A 16,335-nucleotide genomic window follows, 5' to 3' on the forward strand; every position below is an offset into this window, starting at 1 on the left:
TGATGAATGGACAACCACAAACATCCATGCCCAGGCTGGCGTCGTAACGCTATGTGCAATAGAATTTTTATAGTTAACTGACGTACAAGCACATTCTGTGATGTGGGTGATATTAACTAAATGAATTATCAAGTATCAAGAATAATTAATTATTTTAATCGATACTCAGGCTTAGACTGTAAGACCCCCTAGATTCTTTGCTTACTACGCTAACCACTCAACCACGGAGGAGGGCGACAATTTCACCTTGAGAGTAGGGCTGGGAGCATCATTGGACAGGCAGTATACAAGAAACACCATGGCAGTTGTGGAATCTTCTCACTGACCACCAAGCGAAGTCGCTAAAGTGCCAGCACTTTGGAGCAGCACATTTCGCATCCCATGTGGGCAGTTACTCCTTAACAGAGAAGCCATAGAAACGACAAAGAGATGGTTAAGTTTGGTTGCCGATGGCAACAGGGATGCCCCGACACCAACTTTCCAGTTTGAAGCAGTTTCGCCTCGACTCCCCGACTACTCCGGTATCTTCCTCTTTCTCCTGAGTCTGCGAAGTTACTTCTGTAACCCTAGGGGTAAGTCTCTGCTGACCCGTGAACTATAGATTGTTCTCGGTTTTTAAGTCCAAGGGCTTCTTTTGTGTTTGTCACATTGGGTAAAAGTTCTTTTGAGTAGAGAAAGTTGGGTTAGTATTTGTTCTACGCTATGCCCATATATCTCCATTAACAACCTGGGGTGTAAGATTTGACCCTTTTCTAGGACACCAAAACGTCAACCTCCATTCCACGTATACTCTATCCCGGGAGAGTCTAGAGCAAGATCGCACAGAAGGATGGGAAGGAGGTGGATGGAGCGAGGCAGTACATACTGATACAAATACAAACAATATATATATATATATATAAATGGATGATGTGTGTGTGTCTTTGTTCCGGCATAACTCTCGAACGCCTGGAGCGATTTCAACCAAACTTGGTACACGTCTCACTTACAATCTGGAAATGAATACTGTGGGGGTAAGACACCCCTGGCACACCTAGAGGTGGGGATGGGAAGGGGTGACATGTAAAAATTATCGAAAATGACCGATATTAGTGTGGAATACATACATGGACGTCCGCAGGATTTTTTCCAGGGAGGGGCGAGCAAGGTAATTTTTTTCCAGGGGGCAAAGGACACATATTTTCCTCCAAAATAGTGATGCTCCCTCAAAAAACACTGTTTCAGTCTGAAATTCTTCAACGAATTTATAATAATTAACATAAATTACTGTGATTGAAATGAAATTATGTGAAAATTATATAATTTTAGGTACACATTCATTTTCCGGCGGGGGCATGGCCCCCCTTGCCCCCCCCTTCCGGACGCCCATGAATATATAGCTTTCAGGGTCTCTAAGATTAATATTGACACTCCCAAAGCCGTTCAACTTCAAGACACCGTTGGCACCCCTACGGGTGGGGGTGGGAAGGGGGTGACATGTAAAACGACCGATATTAGTGTGAAATCCATAGTTTTCGGGGTCGCTACGATGAATAATGACACTCCCAATTCCGTTCTACTCCAAGACACTTCTGGCACCCTTAGGGGTGGGGGTGGGAAGGGGAAGACATGTAAAACGACTTATATTAGTGTGGATTCCATAGTTTTCGGGGTTGAAACTGAATAGTGTCTTATCAGTCAAGAATGTCAAGAAAAAGTCGAGACATTATTCTTGTGGTCAAGAATGTTTGCTATTTTTTTTTACAGTATAGTGATTTTTAATTGTTATATAACTGTGCTGGGATTTAACAAAATTGAATATTTGGAAATCTAAAAATGTATTGAGTTGTGGTTAATATTTGGTCACTTCGTTTCTTATGCTTTACATTCGGTACTTATCCGATAAGGCCCGAACACCTCTCACTCGTTCATTTCGTTAATTTTAGCATTGATACTTACCTATTCTGCATTGCGGAAGATTCTTTAAGGTGAAGGTATGCCTTTTTCCATAAAATAGTGTCAACTTTTCATATTACGAGTCATTATTTGTCTTCCTTGTTATGCTTGGGTAACAGACAATATGGCGTTCACTCGTCATGGATCATCGCGCGTCGTGCTTGTTCTTTGTCGATTTGGAGTGGTTATGTAGTGTTTCAACCTTCTTAACCGAAAAATACCCACTTTCGTGTTCATTATTTCATCACAAACCGTTCACGATAGCCCCACGGACCATTCTGGCAAGGTTAGGTTGGGTTAGGTTAGGTAAGCATAGTTAAAAAAAACTCGTAAACAAAAAGACACTTTGGAATCACTGGCGAGACCGCTCTTGACGCTCTCGCCATCTGCACGTACATAATGGAAACAACGGCCTAATGTTACAGAAGGTGCAAGTTCCTTACGTAACAAGTGATTATTTTTTGCTCTACAGCATTCTATGGTGAAGTTTTCAGTTTCTGCGAAAGAAAATACCTCCAAGAACTTCGACAATGCTACAGAAACTGATTTCAGTAAGTAGTTCCTCCTGTAAATTTGAAGAAATCTGTTCGGGCGATATCTGATAGTTAAGTTACATTCTTGTATGCCTGAAGTTTTGTAAAAATATTAAATAAAATGTGGCCAATTTCCATCCAGGATGAAGTCTGAAGCATTCATTTTTACATGCATTAGTTAAAGTCTAAAACTATTGTTAAATACAGCTTCAGTTTTCATCTTAATTGACCTTGTGGTAGGGGGTTTTCGTTTAATAAAATATTTATTTTTTTAATTTCCAACAATACCTAAGTAGGGGGTGATTAAATATATGTTAAGAAATATGAAAAAAAAAAAAGGTCAAGAAAATGGAAAGAATTTGGATTTGTTATTTTGGTAAACATCCTGGTTGACGATTTTGAAAGGTTCCTGGAAGAAAAGTTTGGAAGTAACGACCATTGACAGAATAAGAGGCCATCACGAGAGGGATGAATGCACCACCTGACAAGGGATGATGGAGGAATCCTCCTCCTCTTCCCGTTTCGCACTATTTCGCTCGATTTTCCCTCCGTTGCCACGCGGCTATATATCACACGTCCCACAATGCATTGTGGCGTCAGTGGCATCTGTTTGGAATCTAGCGATTTCCCAGGAAGTCCTGAAACTGATTGATTCCCCTTATTTATTTGATTTTTTTTCTGCACTTCGCTACCCTTGTCATCTTGAAACTCTAGATAGATTGATAGGAAAGTTAACTCAACGTAGAATAAACAGCAAAGTAACTGTGGTCATGATTGAGCTGCTTCAGTATTAATGGATATATTTTAGATTCAGAATGTAGTCCTCGTCTAGAGTTGACGAGCTGTATCTTTGCGGGTGAACCCTGCGCAAGCCCAGCTGCGCAGTAGCAAGGGGGAGGAGCTAGCGGCTGCGCGTCATTATCCTTGCGTTCTGTCCTTGCTGTAGACCACCCAAAGGGAGAGTAGGTGGCAACTACATAAACGTCTCTCTCTCGCACACTGCGCGGAGTAGCCAAGGCCACCCGCAAAGATACAGCTCGTCAACTCTAGCATATCATTATCACATAAAATGCAACACTGTGTTAAACATGTTGTTAACTTTTTCGATAAAACCACTTACTTAATTAAAGCCGTTGTTAAAAGAAACATAATTATCAACGCAGCTACTAAATTTCCGGCCCCGTGGCGGGGATGGTAAGCACAGAACGCTACTATGTCAGGTGTCCCAGGTTCGAATCCCCAACCTAGGCATGGGGGTGTTCTTTGTGAGTGTCATTTAATCAGTTTCATCACTCATCTTCATCGTCGCGATTACCCAAAGAGGTAGAAAAGCGACGTAAAATAACCATAACAGAAATGTTGACAAGACTACTTAATATTTCTATCGGGCATCACTGTCAAACTGATACTTTGCCACAAAAACAAATTTTGGTGAGAAATATATTTTTATATTTTTAATATCTCTAATATAGGGGAAAGTGGGGCACTTTGCAACAAAGGCACGTTGCAACAGTGCTTTTTCTGTTATGTAGGATGGCTCTACTGCGTTGCGCTTACTGTCGTTCCAACACACGTTGGTAGGTGTGTCTGATGAACCATTCGTTAAGCCAGTTTTTCAGATGTTGTCAGAGTGGATGAAGAAAGAAGAATTTTGAGGACGGTGAGTAATTTTTAAGAATCTCTTACAATTTTTAATACGCAATTCCTATAAATGACCACAGCATGCGACATGTGGTCAATTGAAAGCATGTTTATTGAAGGTGTGGAAAGTGATATTGCTTTTTATGTTATGCAATTTTTGTGGAGGCAAGAATAGCTTTCGTAATCAAACATGTCGGTGAGGCAAGTTGCAACAAATGTTGCAACTAACCCCACAATGTTGCAAACTGCCCCATGACAGACCAGCGCTTTAATAAGATATTGAATGTAATTGTTCACTGTCCCGAATGTGATAAATCGAAATACGGTTTATTGTTTCCTAATTTTACAATGTTTTCAAGTAAAAGAAAAATGTGATCGCATATATTTAGTCCTATATTCAGTAACCAACACACATTTTGAATTTTCACTTATTTATTCTTATACAAAATTACACGCACGTCAGTACGGCAAGAAAACACTATATTTCACTTAGTAGTGCTAGATAAATACGTAAATTGTGAATGAATTTTTGTTTATAAGCATGTGCATGTAATTTCTACTAGCAGCACGAAACATTAATATTGTTATGCTTTCTGATATGGTCTCTTTCGTCTTGCAGATTTATTTTTAAAAAATTGTTCCTTCTTATGTTCCCGCCGAAACTATTGTTGTCGAATTGCTGTATAATTGTTGCCGTATTATTATTATTATTATTATTTCTATTGTTTCAGGTAGCCTGCAAGATGAGGAACTACAAGAGGAAGACTCAAAAGGGGACTACACCGCCTGATGTGATGGATAGAGCAGCAAATTTAGTCCTGGAACACGAAGATGACAAAAATGTCAGCTTAAGACAAGTGGCTGCAGAGTTCAACATTTATTATTCAACCCTCTCAAGATACATACAAAAGAAGAAATTACAAGAAAGTGGTCCTCGTGAGGGACAGAACATAAGTTGTGGTTATGCGAAACCGTGGAAAGTGTTTTCAGAGGAAGAAGAGAATATCTTCAAAATGCACTTGCAGCATTCCAGTGAGATTATGTTTGGATTAACACCACAGGAAGTGCGAAAATTGGCGCATCTCTGTGCAGTTAAGTTTGATATAAGTGCTCCTTCATCGTGGTCGGTAAGCGGAATGGCTGGTATTGAATGGTTCAGGGGATTCCTGCAGAGAAACAAAGATCTTTCGGTGCGCTTGCCTGAATCAACTTCTTTAGCACGAATGTCCAGTTTCAACAAAGAAAATGTGCTCATGTTTTTTTTGACAAAGTTTCCGAAGTTCTGTCCAGAAACAATTATTCATCCTCAAGAATTTGGAACATGGATGAAACTGGTATCACAACTGTCATGAAACCAAATAAGGTTGTAGCTCGAAAAGGAACAAAACAGGTTGACATAGTGAGCAGTGCAGAAAGAGGTGAACTTGTGACAGTTCCAGTGGCAGTTAGTGCTCAAGGGACTTTTATACCTCCAATGCTAATATTTCCACGTAAGAACTTTCGGGACCATTTCATTCGAGATGGCCCAACAGACTGCATTGGAGCAGCTACTGGTTCAGGTTGGATGATTGAGGAAACGTTTGTCCAATTCATTCGACACTTCATTTCTCAGGTGAATAATAACGAAAACTCCCCTGTGCTTCTTTTCATCGATAATCACTCTTCCCATCTCAGCTGTGAAGCTTTAGATGAATGCAAAAATAATAATATTACCCTTTTGTCATTTCCTCCACACTGTTCGCATCGACTACAACCGTTAGATGTCAGTGTTTTTGGTCCATTTAAGAAAGTGTGTGGCCTAGAAATTGATTCTTGGCATAAGAATCATCCAGGAAAAACTCTTACAATCTACCACAGATAGTTAAAAAAGCATTTTTAATACAGTTACCCCTACCAACATAACATCAGGTTTTGTTCAAACAGGAATATTTCCCTTCAATTCTGAGGTATTCCAAGAAAGCGACTTTGCGTTGTGTTTCGTTTCAGATAGACCAAATCCAGCACGACAGGTTGATAGTAGACCTCCCGTATCTGATAGTGTTGACATAGTCCAAACTGCCAGGTGCGATGCACTGCCAACTAAATCATCTTCAGGTGATGTTCAAAATGAACATTTGCTTTCGCAAATTGAAATGCTGGGTCCAAGTGGCACACAAATGTCTTCAGTAGTGAGTAGACCTAAAGTTTCCTTCTCTCCTGAAAATGTTCGTCCATACCCAAAGGCTGAACCCAGGAAAACGACAAAGAAGAAAAAGACTGGGTGCAGTGCAAACAATGCAAAATGTGGTCCCATTGGCTGTGCGCGAGAGCAATCCTTATTATGTGTGCATTGATTGCAAATAGTGTCATTCAGACAACGCATAATCCCTGTTGCAACGTACCCCAAACACTGTTGCAACTTACCCCATGCATGGGGCACATAGCAACACTCGGACCTGCTTTAAATTAACAGACTTTTCTCACTTGAGGTTGAAAATTAAAATTTCATATTTGTTTCTTAAGTAGCCAAAAGATGTACCATTTCATAGCATATTTGTAACTTGTTCCAACTGTAACAGTTTTTAAATAAAAAAAATTAAACTGAAAAGCGTTGCAAAGTCCCCCACCTTTCCCTAGTTGTCAAAAATCCTCCTATATAAACAATGCAACTATTGACGTTGGGAAAATCTACATGATAAGATATTTTGTTCTCTAATTTTATTGTCTTTTGGTTATACTTGCAGCAGTCAAATGTTTATTATTGGATATGTATCTGGTTAATTTTTCCAATATTTTAAACTGTTATAATTATTGCCATAACTAGTATATTTGTTATGAATATTATTATCATTATCATGTCTAGTATATTTCGTACGTGACAAATATTATAATTAATGATTTAAGTACTATATTTTGTATGTGACAAATTATAATTACATAACTAGTATAATATGTAGGTGAGAAATATGAAAATCATTGGCATAGCTAGTATATTTTGAAGATGAATCATATTAATAAGGCTTCCATAGCTGGTACAGTCACCAGCAATAAGAGTGGGATACCTGAAATATTTTCTTACCTGCAAGGTGTTATGTGTGTTGCCTAACTCTAGGCGGTATGTGGGTTTTAGTAACAAATTTTCATTGGCAACTTCTACCATCGCCGTAGAGTTAGGCAACACACATAACGCCTTGCAAGGAAGAGAACATTCAGGATGTACCTGTCACATTTTATTGCCGGTGACTGTACCTTTTGTAGGAGCGTCTAAGCCCACTGTGAAAATGCTATAATTAATTGCGTGAGAAATATTTTTGCAGCTACAACCCCACTGTATATCTGCAATAATTATTGACCTAAGGCTTTGGGCTCCGGTTCGAGTCTCCTAGGGGAAGCGTAACAACTGTTCTCCTTAAATTTCGGCCTGTGTGTGGGACCACCCACCATCGTGAGGAAATTGGGGAGCTGCGAATGAGTAGAGTAACCCGGTCATAAAAACCTACAACGACTGGGGGTTCGTCGTGCTGACCAACTGGTTGGATGATCTCCCAGGTCGGAGAACGTAGGCCCTGGCTCCCACGGGCTGTTGCGTCACGGGTTATTTACTATTTACTTTCCCGTGTTTCTCTGTGTAATTCCACGACGAAAATTTCATATTTTCTGAAACATGTACACTAGGGTAACAGAATAAAATAGGCACCCATGATACGGAACACCAACATTTATTGGCAAATCAAATAACACAGGCGGTTGCTGTGAATGTGGAATCTTAATACTTGATTTGTCCGCTTTTGTGAGTCACCAACGCCTGTAACCGACATGGCATGGTTTCAATCAAACTGTCAATGGCGCCTTGTGGTACACGTCCCCATTCCTCCATGTTCCATTAACTCATGTTTGTTGCAGAGCTTCTGGGACCTCTTGTCCATGTTTTGTTGCATAATGTTCCACACATTCTCAGTTGGATTCAAATCTGGCGATTGGCCAGGCCAAGGCAAGATACGGATCCTTTGATGACGTTTCCAAACAGCTGTTTTTTGGCTCTGTGGCATGGGGCCTCGTCTTCCATAAAAACATATCGGGTCTTGTCCAGAATGTTGTGGAACACTGGAAGCAGTCCATCCTGCAAGATGACAGTGTATTTTGCTGCATTGATATGTCCATCACAATATATGAGTGGCGAACTTCCACCATGCCAAATTGCCCGCACACCATCACACTGATGCCACCATATTTCACCCTCTGCTTGACAAATCTGTCATCCAGCTGGCTCGAGGCATGCCTCCACACCCAAATTCTCCCGCTATCCCTGAATTGGCAATACCGACTTTCATCAGAGAAGATGACAGTTCGCCAAAAGTTGACACCGTGCGAAGTCATGTCCTCTGTTCACTTGCAACGTCTGTTTTTTTGGAATTTTGTGAGCAGTGGTTTCTTTTTGGCCACTCGTTTATAAAGCCCTTCCCTATGGAGATAACGCTGAATTGTTCTTTTCGCAAGTTGTGCCGCTTGCGCGACGTCCGCCACACTGATCCCTGGATTTCTGAGGACGTGTCTCACTATCGCTCGTCTGACACGTGCCGATGGCCCTGGTCGGTCGGCACATCTTGTCCTTTTAAAATTGTACAATCACCCTGTCACTGTTGCCAATGGTATGGCCAAAGACGTACTAATCTCTCGTTGAGGTGCGCCACGGTCCCATTGCCCAATGCTGCGCCCTCGTGTAAAGACGCTAATATCCTTGGCGCCTGTCATATGTGGCATGGTTGACAGTCTCACATCCTTCCTGATGTTTGTTCGAACTTGGAATGGAAAACATCATCAGTTAGAAGCACTATTGGGGTGGCGATGTTCTGTCAGCAGGTGTCTATTTTATTCTGTCACCCTAGTGTATTCTCGAACGACAATACACATCAAATTCAGTTATTTATAACTTCATTACAAATTTTCAGGTGATAATCACATTATAACTCACTCTGTCACGTGCCAGTTCCGACGACACAATGAAAAATGCAAGGAAGAAATGTTTCCCGAAAGCGACGGCAGATGGCAGCACGCCATATAAAGAAGAGCAGAGTTCATTGTAGAAGCTAGAAGTGGAGAAGAGTGATTATATATATTATAGTAAATGCAAAATACATAAAGGAAGAGTACAAAAATTATAGAAGGAGTGAATAAAATGTTGTATATAGCAAATTAAGATAATTAAAAATATGCTCGTATATGAAACAATTAGGAAAGTTAATAAATGAGCAAATGAATTCAGAAATGTATCTCTCTCCTTTTTGATCTTCTGACGAGGAGAACATCGTCAGCTTTTGTATTTGTCCGTCCCTCGGGGGCGTTGTGTTCAATTAGACGCCCCGAAGCACTTACGGTTGCGCTTCTTATTAGACGCACTGGGCCATAGGCAGCGCTTGCTGTTAGCGATCCTGGGCTATTCCCCTGTTGGTCGTTTCATAGGAGGTGGCGCTACTGTCAGTTTAGTCGACCCTACTCTTTATGTAAGTATAGCTTGTATCGTTTGCTAAAGAAACTGGGAAAGAGAGCACATATAGGTAATAAATAAGATTACGCTTTAAAGGCAAGGACAATAAATTAGAAGAAAGAAAAGAAGAATAAGCCTTCTCCAAAAATAGAAAGAATAAAAGAAGGTATTTTCCAAAAAAAATAGAAGGAAGAAAAGAAGAAGAAGCCTTTTCCCAAATCAAAAAGAAGAAAAAAGAAGTATTTCCAAAAATAGAAGGAAGAAAAGAAGAAGAAGCCTTTTCCCAAATCAAAGAAGAAGAAAAGTCTTTTCCAAAAATAGAAGGAAGAAAGAAGAAGAAACCTTTTCCCAAATCAAAGATAGTAAGGAAGAAGAAGCCTTTTCCCAGAAATTACGAGAAGAAAGAAGAAGAAGATTTCCTTTCAATTATTCTTATATGTATAAGAAGAACATAACCGACGTAAATTTGGAATCAGCATATATATATATTTCAATGTAATACAAGCTTCGCTATATATTTTCTCTGTATTATGTACAGTTTTCAGAATATAGATCCGCATTTAACTATATCCTCTTCGTTATAAAACGCTTTGTTATTTGGAATTCTCGAATAAAGAACCTATCCCCTGAGATTAAGATATCTGCAGCCGTGGTATAAATAACATTTAAGTACCTACCCCAAGGGCGTAGCAACTCGCTCATTATAACATTTTGCTTGAAAGGCTTATATGGGTGAATTTCATAGGGAGAGTCACATTTCAGAAAAACCTTGGGTGATACATTAAAACTAATTGCAGATTCGAACTCTGAGGTCTTAATCTATAAGAAAACCCCTCTTTCATGCAGGAAACAGAAAACAAAAGTAATAATTTGTTTCGTAGTGTTATTGGCATGACCACAATGTTCTTTGTTGTTTATTGTTGTTGTTTTGTCTTTTGCAGACCTGTTCCGTGCCGCCGCAGAGGCTGGTCCTCATGACATACTGAAGTTGTACACAGAGTGCGGCCACCTCGTGAATATCTCTCCTCGACTGGTAGCCAACAGCCCGGAAACACGCTACAGACTGGAGGTTGTAGCGGCTCATTGCAACGGTGAGTGTTCGCAACAATCACCCTTTTAATCTGTGTACCCGCGAGCTATAATATTTTAACATGGTCAGTAGATTGTGTCACAAATATTCTTGTAGGTAATCATGCTCTATTATCACTCGGGAAAGGATTTTAATGTGGTCGGAAAGGGAGGAAAAAAGGTGCCTTTATTCAAGTCTGATGCAGTTACATTAGCATTCTTTATTCAATACTGTAGCAAATAACATAATTAGTAATAATTAGATAAAGTATTTAGGAAGTAAACGTGTTATTTACGGGGTTTTAGACAAGTTGTTATACTGGATTACGTTCAACATTTCTACAAGGTGGCACAAAAGTCATCACCTGATTTTCTTAGCCTATAGCTTCACTTTTAAATTAAACAAGGTAGGTTTTTTTGTGTTAAACTTTTACTGATACTTGTAAGTTTTATGTCCTCAATTTTTAAAGATAACATCCATTAAATGACCACCATTCGAATTGATGCAAATTTGGGCTCTTTTTATTGCGTTTTCCATGGTGTTGGAAATCTGCGGGGAAATGTTTTCAATTTCATGCTGAATATTGTCCTTTAGTTGCTGTAACGTTTCTGACTTATTCAAATAACCCCAAAGAAAAAAATCCGGAGCGGGCAAATCGGGGGACCTGACTGGCCATGGCAAATCACCAAAACGGAAAATTACTCTGTGTCATGCAAAATTGTCACAATTTTTCCACGTTCTTGTTGGGTATACTTATTCATTTTCGCACGCAATAAATTTCGTGAGTATCTTCTGTTTAACTGACAATACACTACTGATATAAACAACAAGATGACAAAATAAAGGTCAGTTCAAATAGGATGATGACTTTTGCGCCACCCTTTATTGCTTTCGAATACGAGGGCCACTATTTATATTTTGAGCCTTGGCAACACTGATTGAAGTTAGGCGCGATTTGACGTTTGCACGGAATCGTCTGGCATTATTGACCATAACGTACTTCAAATGTTTTGTCAATAGCTTGATTTGTGTTGTTTATGTTGCCTTGGAGATTGCGCGACAACAATAAAATGGAATTAACTCGTGAACATTTTCGTGCGATGATTTTTTTACGATTTTCGACGTGGATTATCAAGACAAGAGTGCATCGATCAACTTACTTCCACATTTGGCGATGAAGCCCCATCCTTTGCCACTGTGAAACGCTGGTATAACGAATTTAATCGTGGCCGCCATTCGCTCACCGACGAGATTCGCGAAGGTCGTCCAAAATCAGTTGTTGTTCAAGAAAACATTGATGCTGTGCAAAACCTAGTACTGCAAGATCGTCACGTGACATACTGTGAGATTGAGGCAACCATAGGCATTAGTTCCACCAGCATATATAAAATATTACATGATCATTTAGCTGTGAGAAAGGTATGTTCTCGTTGAATCCCACACAATTTGACAAAAACTCAAAAAGACGCTCGCGTCAATTGGTGCAAACAAATGCTCAATAAATACAATCGTGGTGCTTCAAAAGACGTATATAAGATTGTAACAGGTGACGTATCATGGATATATACATATGAGCCGGAACGTAAACAGCAGTCGACTGTATGGGTGTTTCAAGATGAACCCAATCCAACAAAAGTTGTTCGCGCTCGAAGCACATCGAAACAAATGGTCGCCTGTTTTTTTCTGGAAAACTGGTCATGTGGCAACTGTGCCTTTAGAGGAACGTAGAACGGTCAACTCTGAATGGTACACAACAATTTGTTTGCCAGATGTCTTCGGTCAAATACGGAAAACAAACAAACGCCGTCGGATCATTTTTCATCAAGACAATCTCAGCTGTCACACATCTCGTCTAACAACCGACTTTATGAACAGTCAAAAAATCGAATTGATGGGTCATCCGCCGTACAGTCCTGATTTGGCACCCAATGACTTCTTCTTGTTCCCGAATGTCAAGAATAAATTGCGTGGACAACGATTTTCGTCGGCGGAAGACGCCGTTGATGCGTTCAAAAAACATATTATGGAGGTGTCTCAAGAAGATTGGAAAAACTGCTTTGACAAATGGTTCGAACGAATGCAAAAGTGTATTGACCATAAAGGAGAATACTTCTAAAAACAATAAAGCAGTTTTCAATGCCAAATTCCTGTTTTTTCATTGTTAGGCTCAAAATATAAATAGTGACCCTCGTATAAGTCGCTGACGTTTTTTGTCTCAGGAGATCCTTATATGTAGAGAAACTACATTATTTTGGGAACTATTGTGGCTGTAATGAGTATATTATACAATTTTATAGCTTTCGTTCTGCTCTACAAAATGAGGCTATAGGATTTTATGTAGCTGCCCAAGAAGAATGAAAATCATTTATTTTTCTGTCCAATCTTTTAAGAAAATATGAAAGAAAATGAAGGAAAAAGGTGCTGAAGCATCAAAAGGGCGTAAAACGGGGATAAATGTGCTAATCTCAAGGAAAGGTGCAACAAAGTGTGTTTATTTGACTTGATTTTATGTCCTAAAATACATATCTCAAACGATTGGTGTGAATAGAGCTATATTTTTGGAAAAGTGCTGCACCTTACATTTTGAAAAAAGAAACTTCATTTGTGTGGTTGAATCTAGTACCAAAAAAATCAGGCTAAGCAGATAGGAAGAGAGAAGAGAATACTAGTGAGAAAATGGAAGGAGGCCAAGGAAATAGAGAAGAAAGGGGAAGAAGACACAATGAACTGGAATGGGGGACTGAAGATAAACAAAGAATGAAAGAAGGCTGTTAGAAAGAGTGGAAAGGACAAGGGAGAAAGTGGAGAGAAGAAGGAAGAAGAATGATGGAAACAGAGCGTGAGATAAAGAGTCCAACTACATTCCAGATGAAAATAAATGTTTAGCCTTTCAGGTGAGAGTACAGTTGACAAGGGAAAGCCACCTGCTAGAATGTTCCAGAACAACTTGCTAATAGTCTGGAGGGGAGTAATGTTTGTGTATATATATCGTCCTGTTTTGTACCTTGTTACATTTGTACTTGGTGCAGAGTCTGAAGAAGATCTTGCTAGAAGGTTGAAACGTTAAGTTTATGTTTTTAATAAAATAAATTTCTGCCTTGGTCAGCATATTGAGTTTTTCATCATGGAAACAAGGCTTAATGGTGTTTTAACTAGTGCAAAACTGTTACAACAACATATGCCTTCGAAGGTAACTGAAGTCACTTGTATACCGGTTTACCACTAAACATTAGCCGATGATACAATATTTTTATATTAGTGTGTAACGTAAACACACAATTCTATCCTTTAAGGTGTTGCATTGTATTGGGTCAGTTAAGAAAAACGTTCCCTAGTCATTGGTAAGGTACTGTACATTGAAGAGAATAGGCTCTAGATTTACAGTATAAAGTAGGAATTTAATTATTGAAATGTTCAGTCATATGTAATAAAAATGGGTCGTCTAGATCTTAAACAACTCCCTTCAGTGCAATAATGCTTTTGTGTTGCCTAGCAACTTTTCAATAGCAAATGGAGTTAGTCAACTTAACGCATTGCAGTGTACAGTGAAGCGAGTATTTTAGGATATAGAGGTCAGACTTTTATTTCTGGTGACTACCACCAATAGAAATAAAACACGGGAAGCCTTGATTACAAGGCGACAACGTTAACCACTACTGGGTCATGTGAGCCTCACACATCCGAGAAGGTGAATGCATATATAAAGCTAGAGAGGGTGGGAGGTTGTTATACTGCAATGCAGTGTATCCCTTCAAGGTTTAGAATTGTTATTCTTGGTACTCCTGTTAGCTTTGTGTTTGTCGAATACATTCCACCATTACTATCAGATTGCCGCACTTCCTTTCGTATCTTCAAACCGTTGTTTCTCAGAACACCTTGGATCTGAAAATATCTCCTTTCATCTCTTTCTACCGATACCGTTTCTAGGTAACCACCTTACTGCATGAAGCAATGCAGGTGTCTCTTATCGCACCCATATTGAAGTCACTTCTTGTCCTGACTTGATTGTGGTATGTCTTCGTTGTTAGGTTAGTTCTCTTAGGATAAGTGCAATGCAATGTTTCTGAGATTGGCCAAAAAGTTATTATTTTTTATGTATACTTTCGCAGAAACGAATAACCTAACATGAGATCTGATGACAAATCTTTAACAATGAAGATTTCAATTGGAATGGTGTATTCAAGAGTTTCATCGCTTAGTTAAGCTTGCAACTAGGTCTGAATTGTAGTTCTAGCTCTCACCGAATGTTTACATTGAAGAGCGTGCCTTATTTAACGCCTAAATCTTGATTTATTGCAAATATCTTCGTCACCTGACTGGGAAATGTATCTTCTCGCCTTCAGTTTCATCCGAGACTGCCTAACAAGAGGGGACGTTTCCAGATCAGATCCTTTGTCCCAACACTCGTTTCTCTGTTACTTCCACACTACGAACTTGCTCAGCGCTGGGATATGGTTCAGTAACGTCTGTTTTGCACGCCACTGCTCGTCATTTGAGTCCTCTGAGAATTATTGCTATATCTCTGTGGAGATAAATTTTGTCTTGGCGAGGATATGGTCTGTCGTAAGAGTTATCTCTGGATGCTGGATATTCTCCTCGTGATCTAAACTGACGCTGCTGATGGTAACGATTTCCATTTCTAGGGTCTGAACTTCCAACTTGGTTACTGCTGTTTCGCGAATGAACTAAGCGAGGTACGCTAGCAGCACGCGATGCGATGTTCTTCTGTCAGTTGAGGTAGATGCGGCCATCTTACGCAGACCATAAGCTCCGCCCATTGGCTTCAAGACCAAAACATTGGCTGATACACGGCCCTGACTAAACCTAATGTACCGCAATGACGTCAGGACACGAAGTGTCTTCAATAATATGGGTGCGACAAGTGATACACATCTCCTGTTTTTCATTAGTGTTGGAGATACATTCCACCATCGCACGAGAATGCACCAATTTGGATGGTTAAGAATCGAATCGGTTACACGAACAACCAACAGTTTTGACGACAGAGACTTTGAATTGAAAACAATGAGCTCTTTTGGCTTTGGAAATGCAGTAATAACTACGGAACGGATTTTAAGGTTCAGAACATTTCTAAAGATATGGTTCTTTTCATACCGATCGTTTGAGATATGTATTTTAGGACATGAAATCAAGTAAAATGAACACACATTGTTGCATCTTTTTGCACCTTCTTCGTGAGATTAGCACATTTATAACCTTTTTACTACCTCTTTGATGCTTCAGTATATTTTTTCTTACTTTTCTTTCGTTTTTGTTAAAGGAATTGGACAGAAAAATAAATAATTTTTAGTCTTCTTGAGCAGCTACATAAAATCCTATAGGCTAGTCTCATTTCGTAGAGCAGAACGAGAGCTATAAGATGGTATAATATAATCATTCCAGCTCCATTAGTTCTCAAGATAATGTAGCAAAACCAGGGAGAGAGAACGCGAACTTCAACAAAACCCATGCAGCAGATCCACAGTTCTCTCTGCGGTCCGCGCGCATTGTATACAGAAGGCGCAAAAAAAAAGCAAGGAATAAAGGAACATTTTTCAATATTTTTTAAAAACATTTTCAGAAACTGTTTTGCCCTTTCTCGACCATAATTTTGCACCTTAAAATCCTTTCCCTAATAATGACGCTTTCATGAACAGATGGAAGGGTTTTCTGTACCGTGGAACTTCTCGTTC

At 39.5% G+C, this 16,335-nt stretch overlaps 1 protein-coding gene across 4 annotated transcripts in view; it reads left to right on the forward strand.

Annotated features, from left to right (window-relative positions):
- Positions 1–16,335, forward strand: part of Pde9 (phosphodiesterase 9) — a 411,334-nt gene that overhangs the window by 277,247 nt on the left and 117,752 nt on the right. For all 4 annotated transcript variants that reach the window (XM_083114911.1, XM_083114914.1, XM_083114913.1 and 1 more), the window contains exon 3: positions 10,515–10,664. In XM_083114911.1, the coding sequence (XP_082971037.1) occupies positions 10,515–10,664 (150 nt within the window). The remainder of the gene's footprint in view (positions 1–10,514; positions 10,665–16,335) is intronic.

The sequence above is a fragment of the Lepisma saccharinum genome, chromosome 29 (assembly GCF_977018435.1).
Source record: "Lepisma saccharinum chromosome 29, izLepSacc3.1, whole genome shotgun sequence".
Classification (NCBI taxonomy): domain Eukaryota; kingdom Metazoa; phylum Arthropoda; class Insecta; order Zygentoma; family Lepismatidae; genus Lepisma; species Lepisma saccharinum.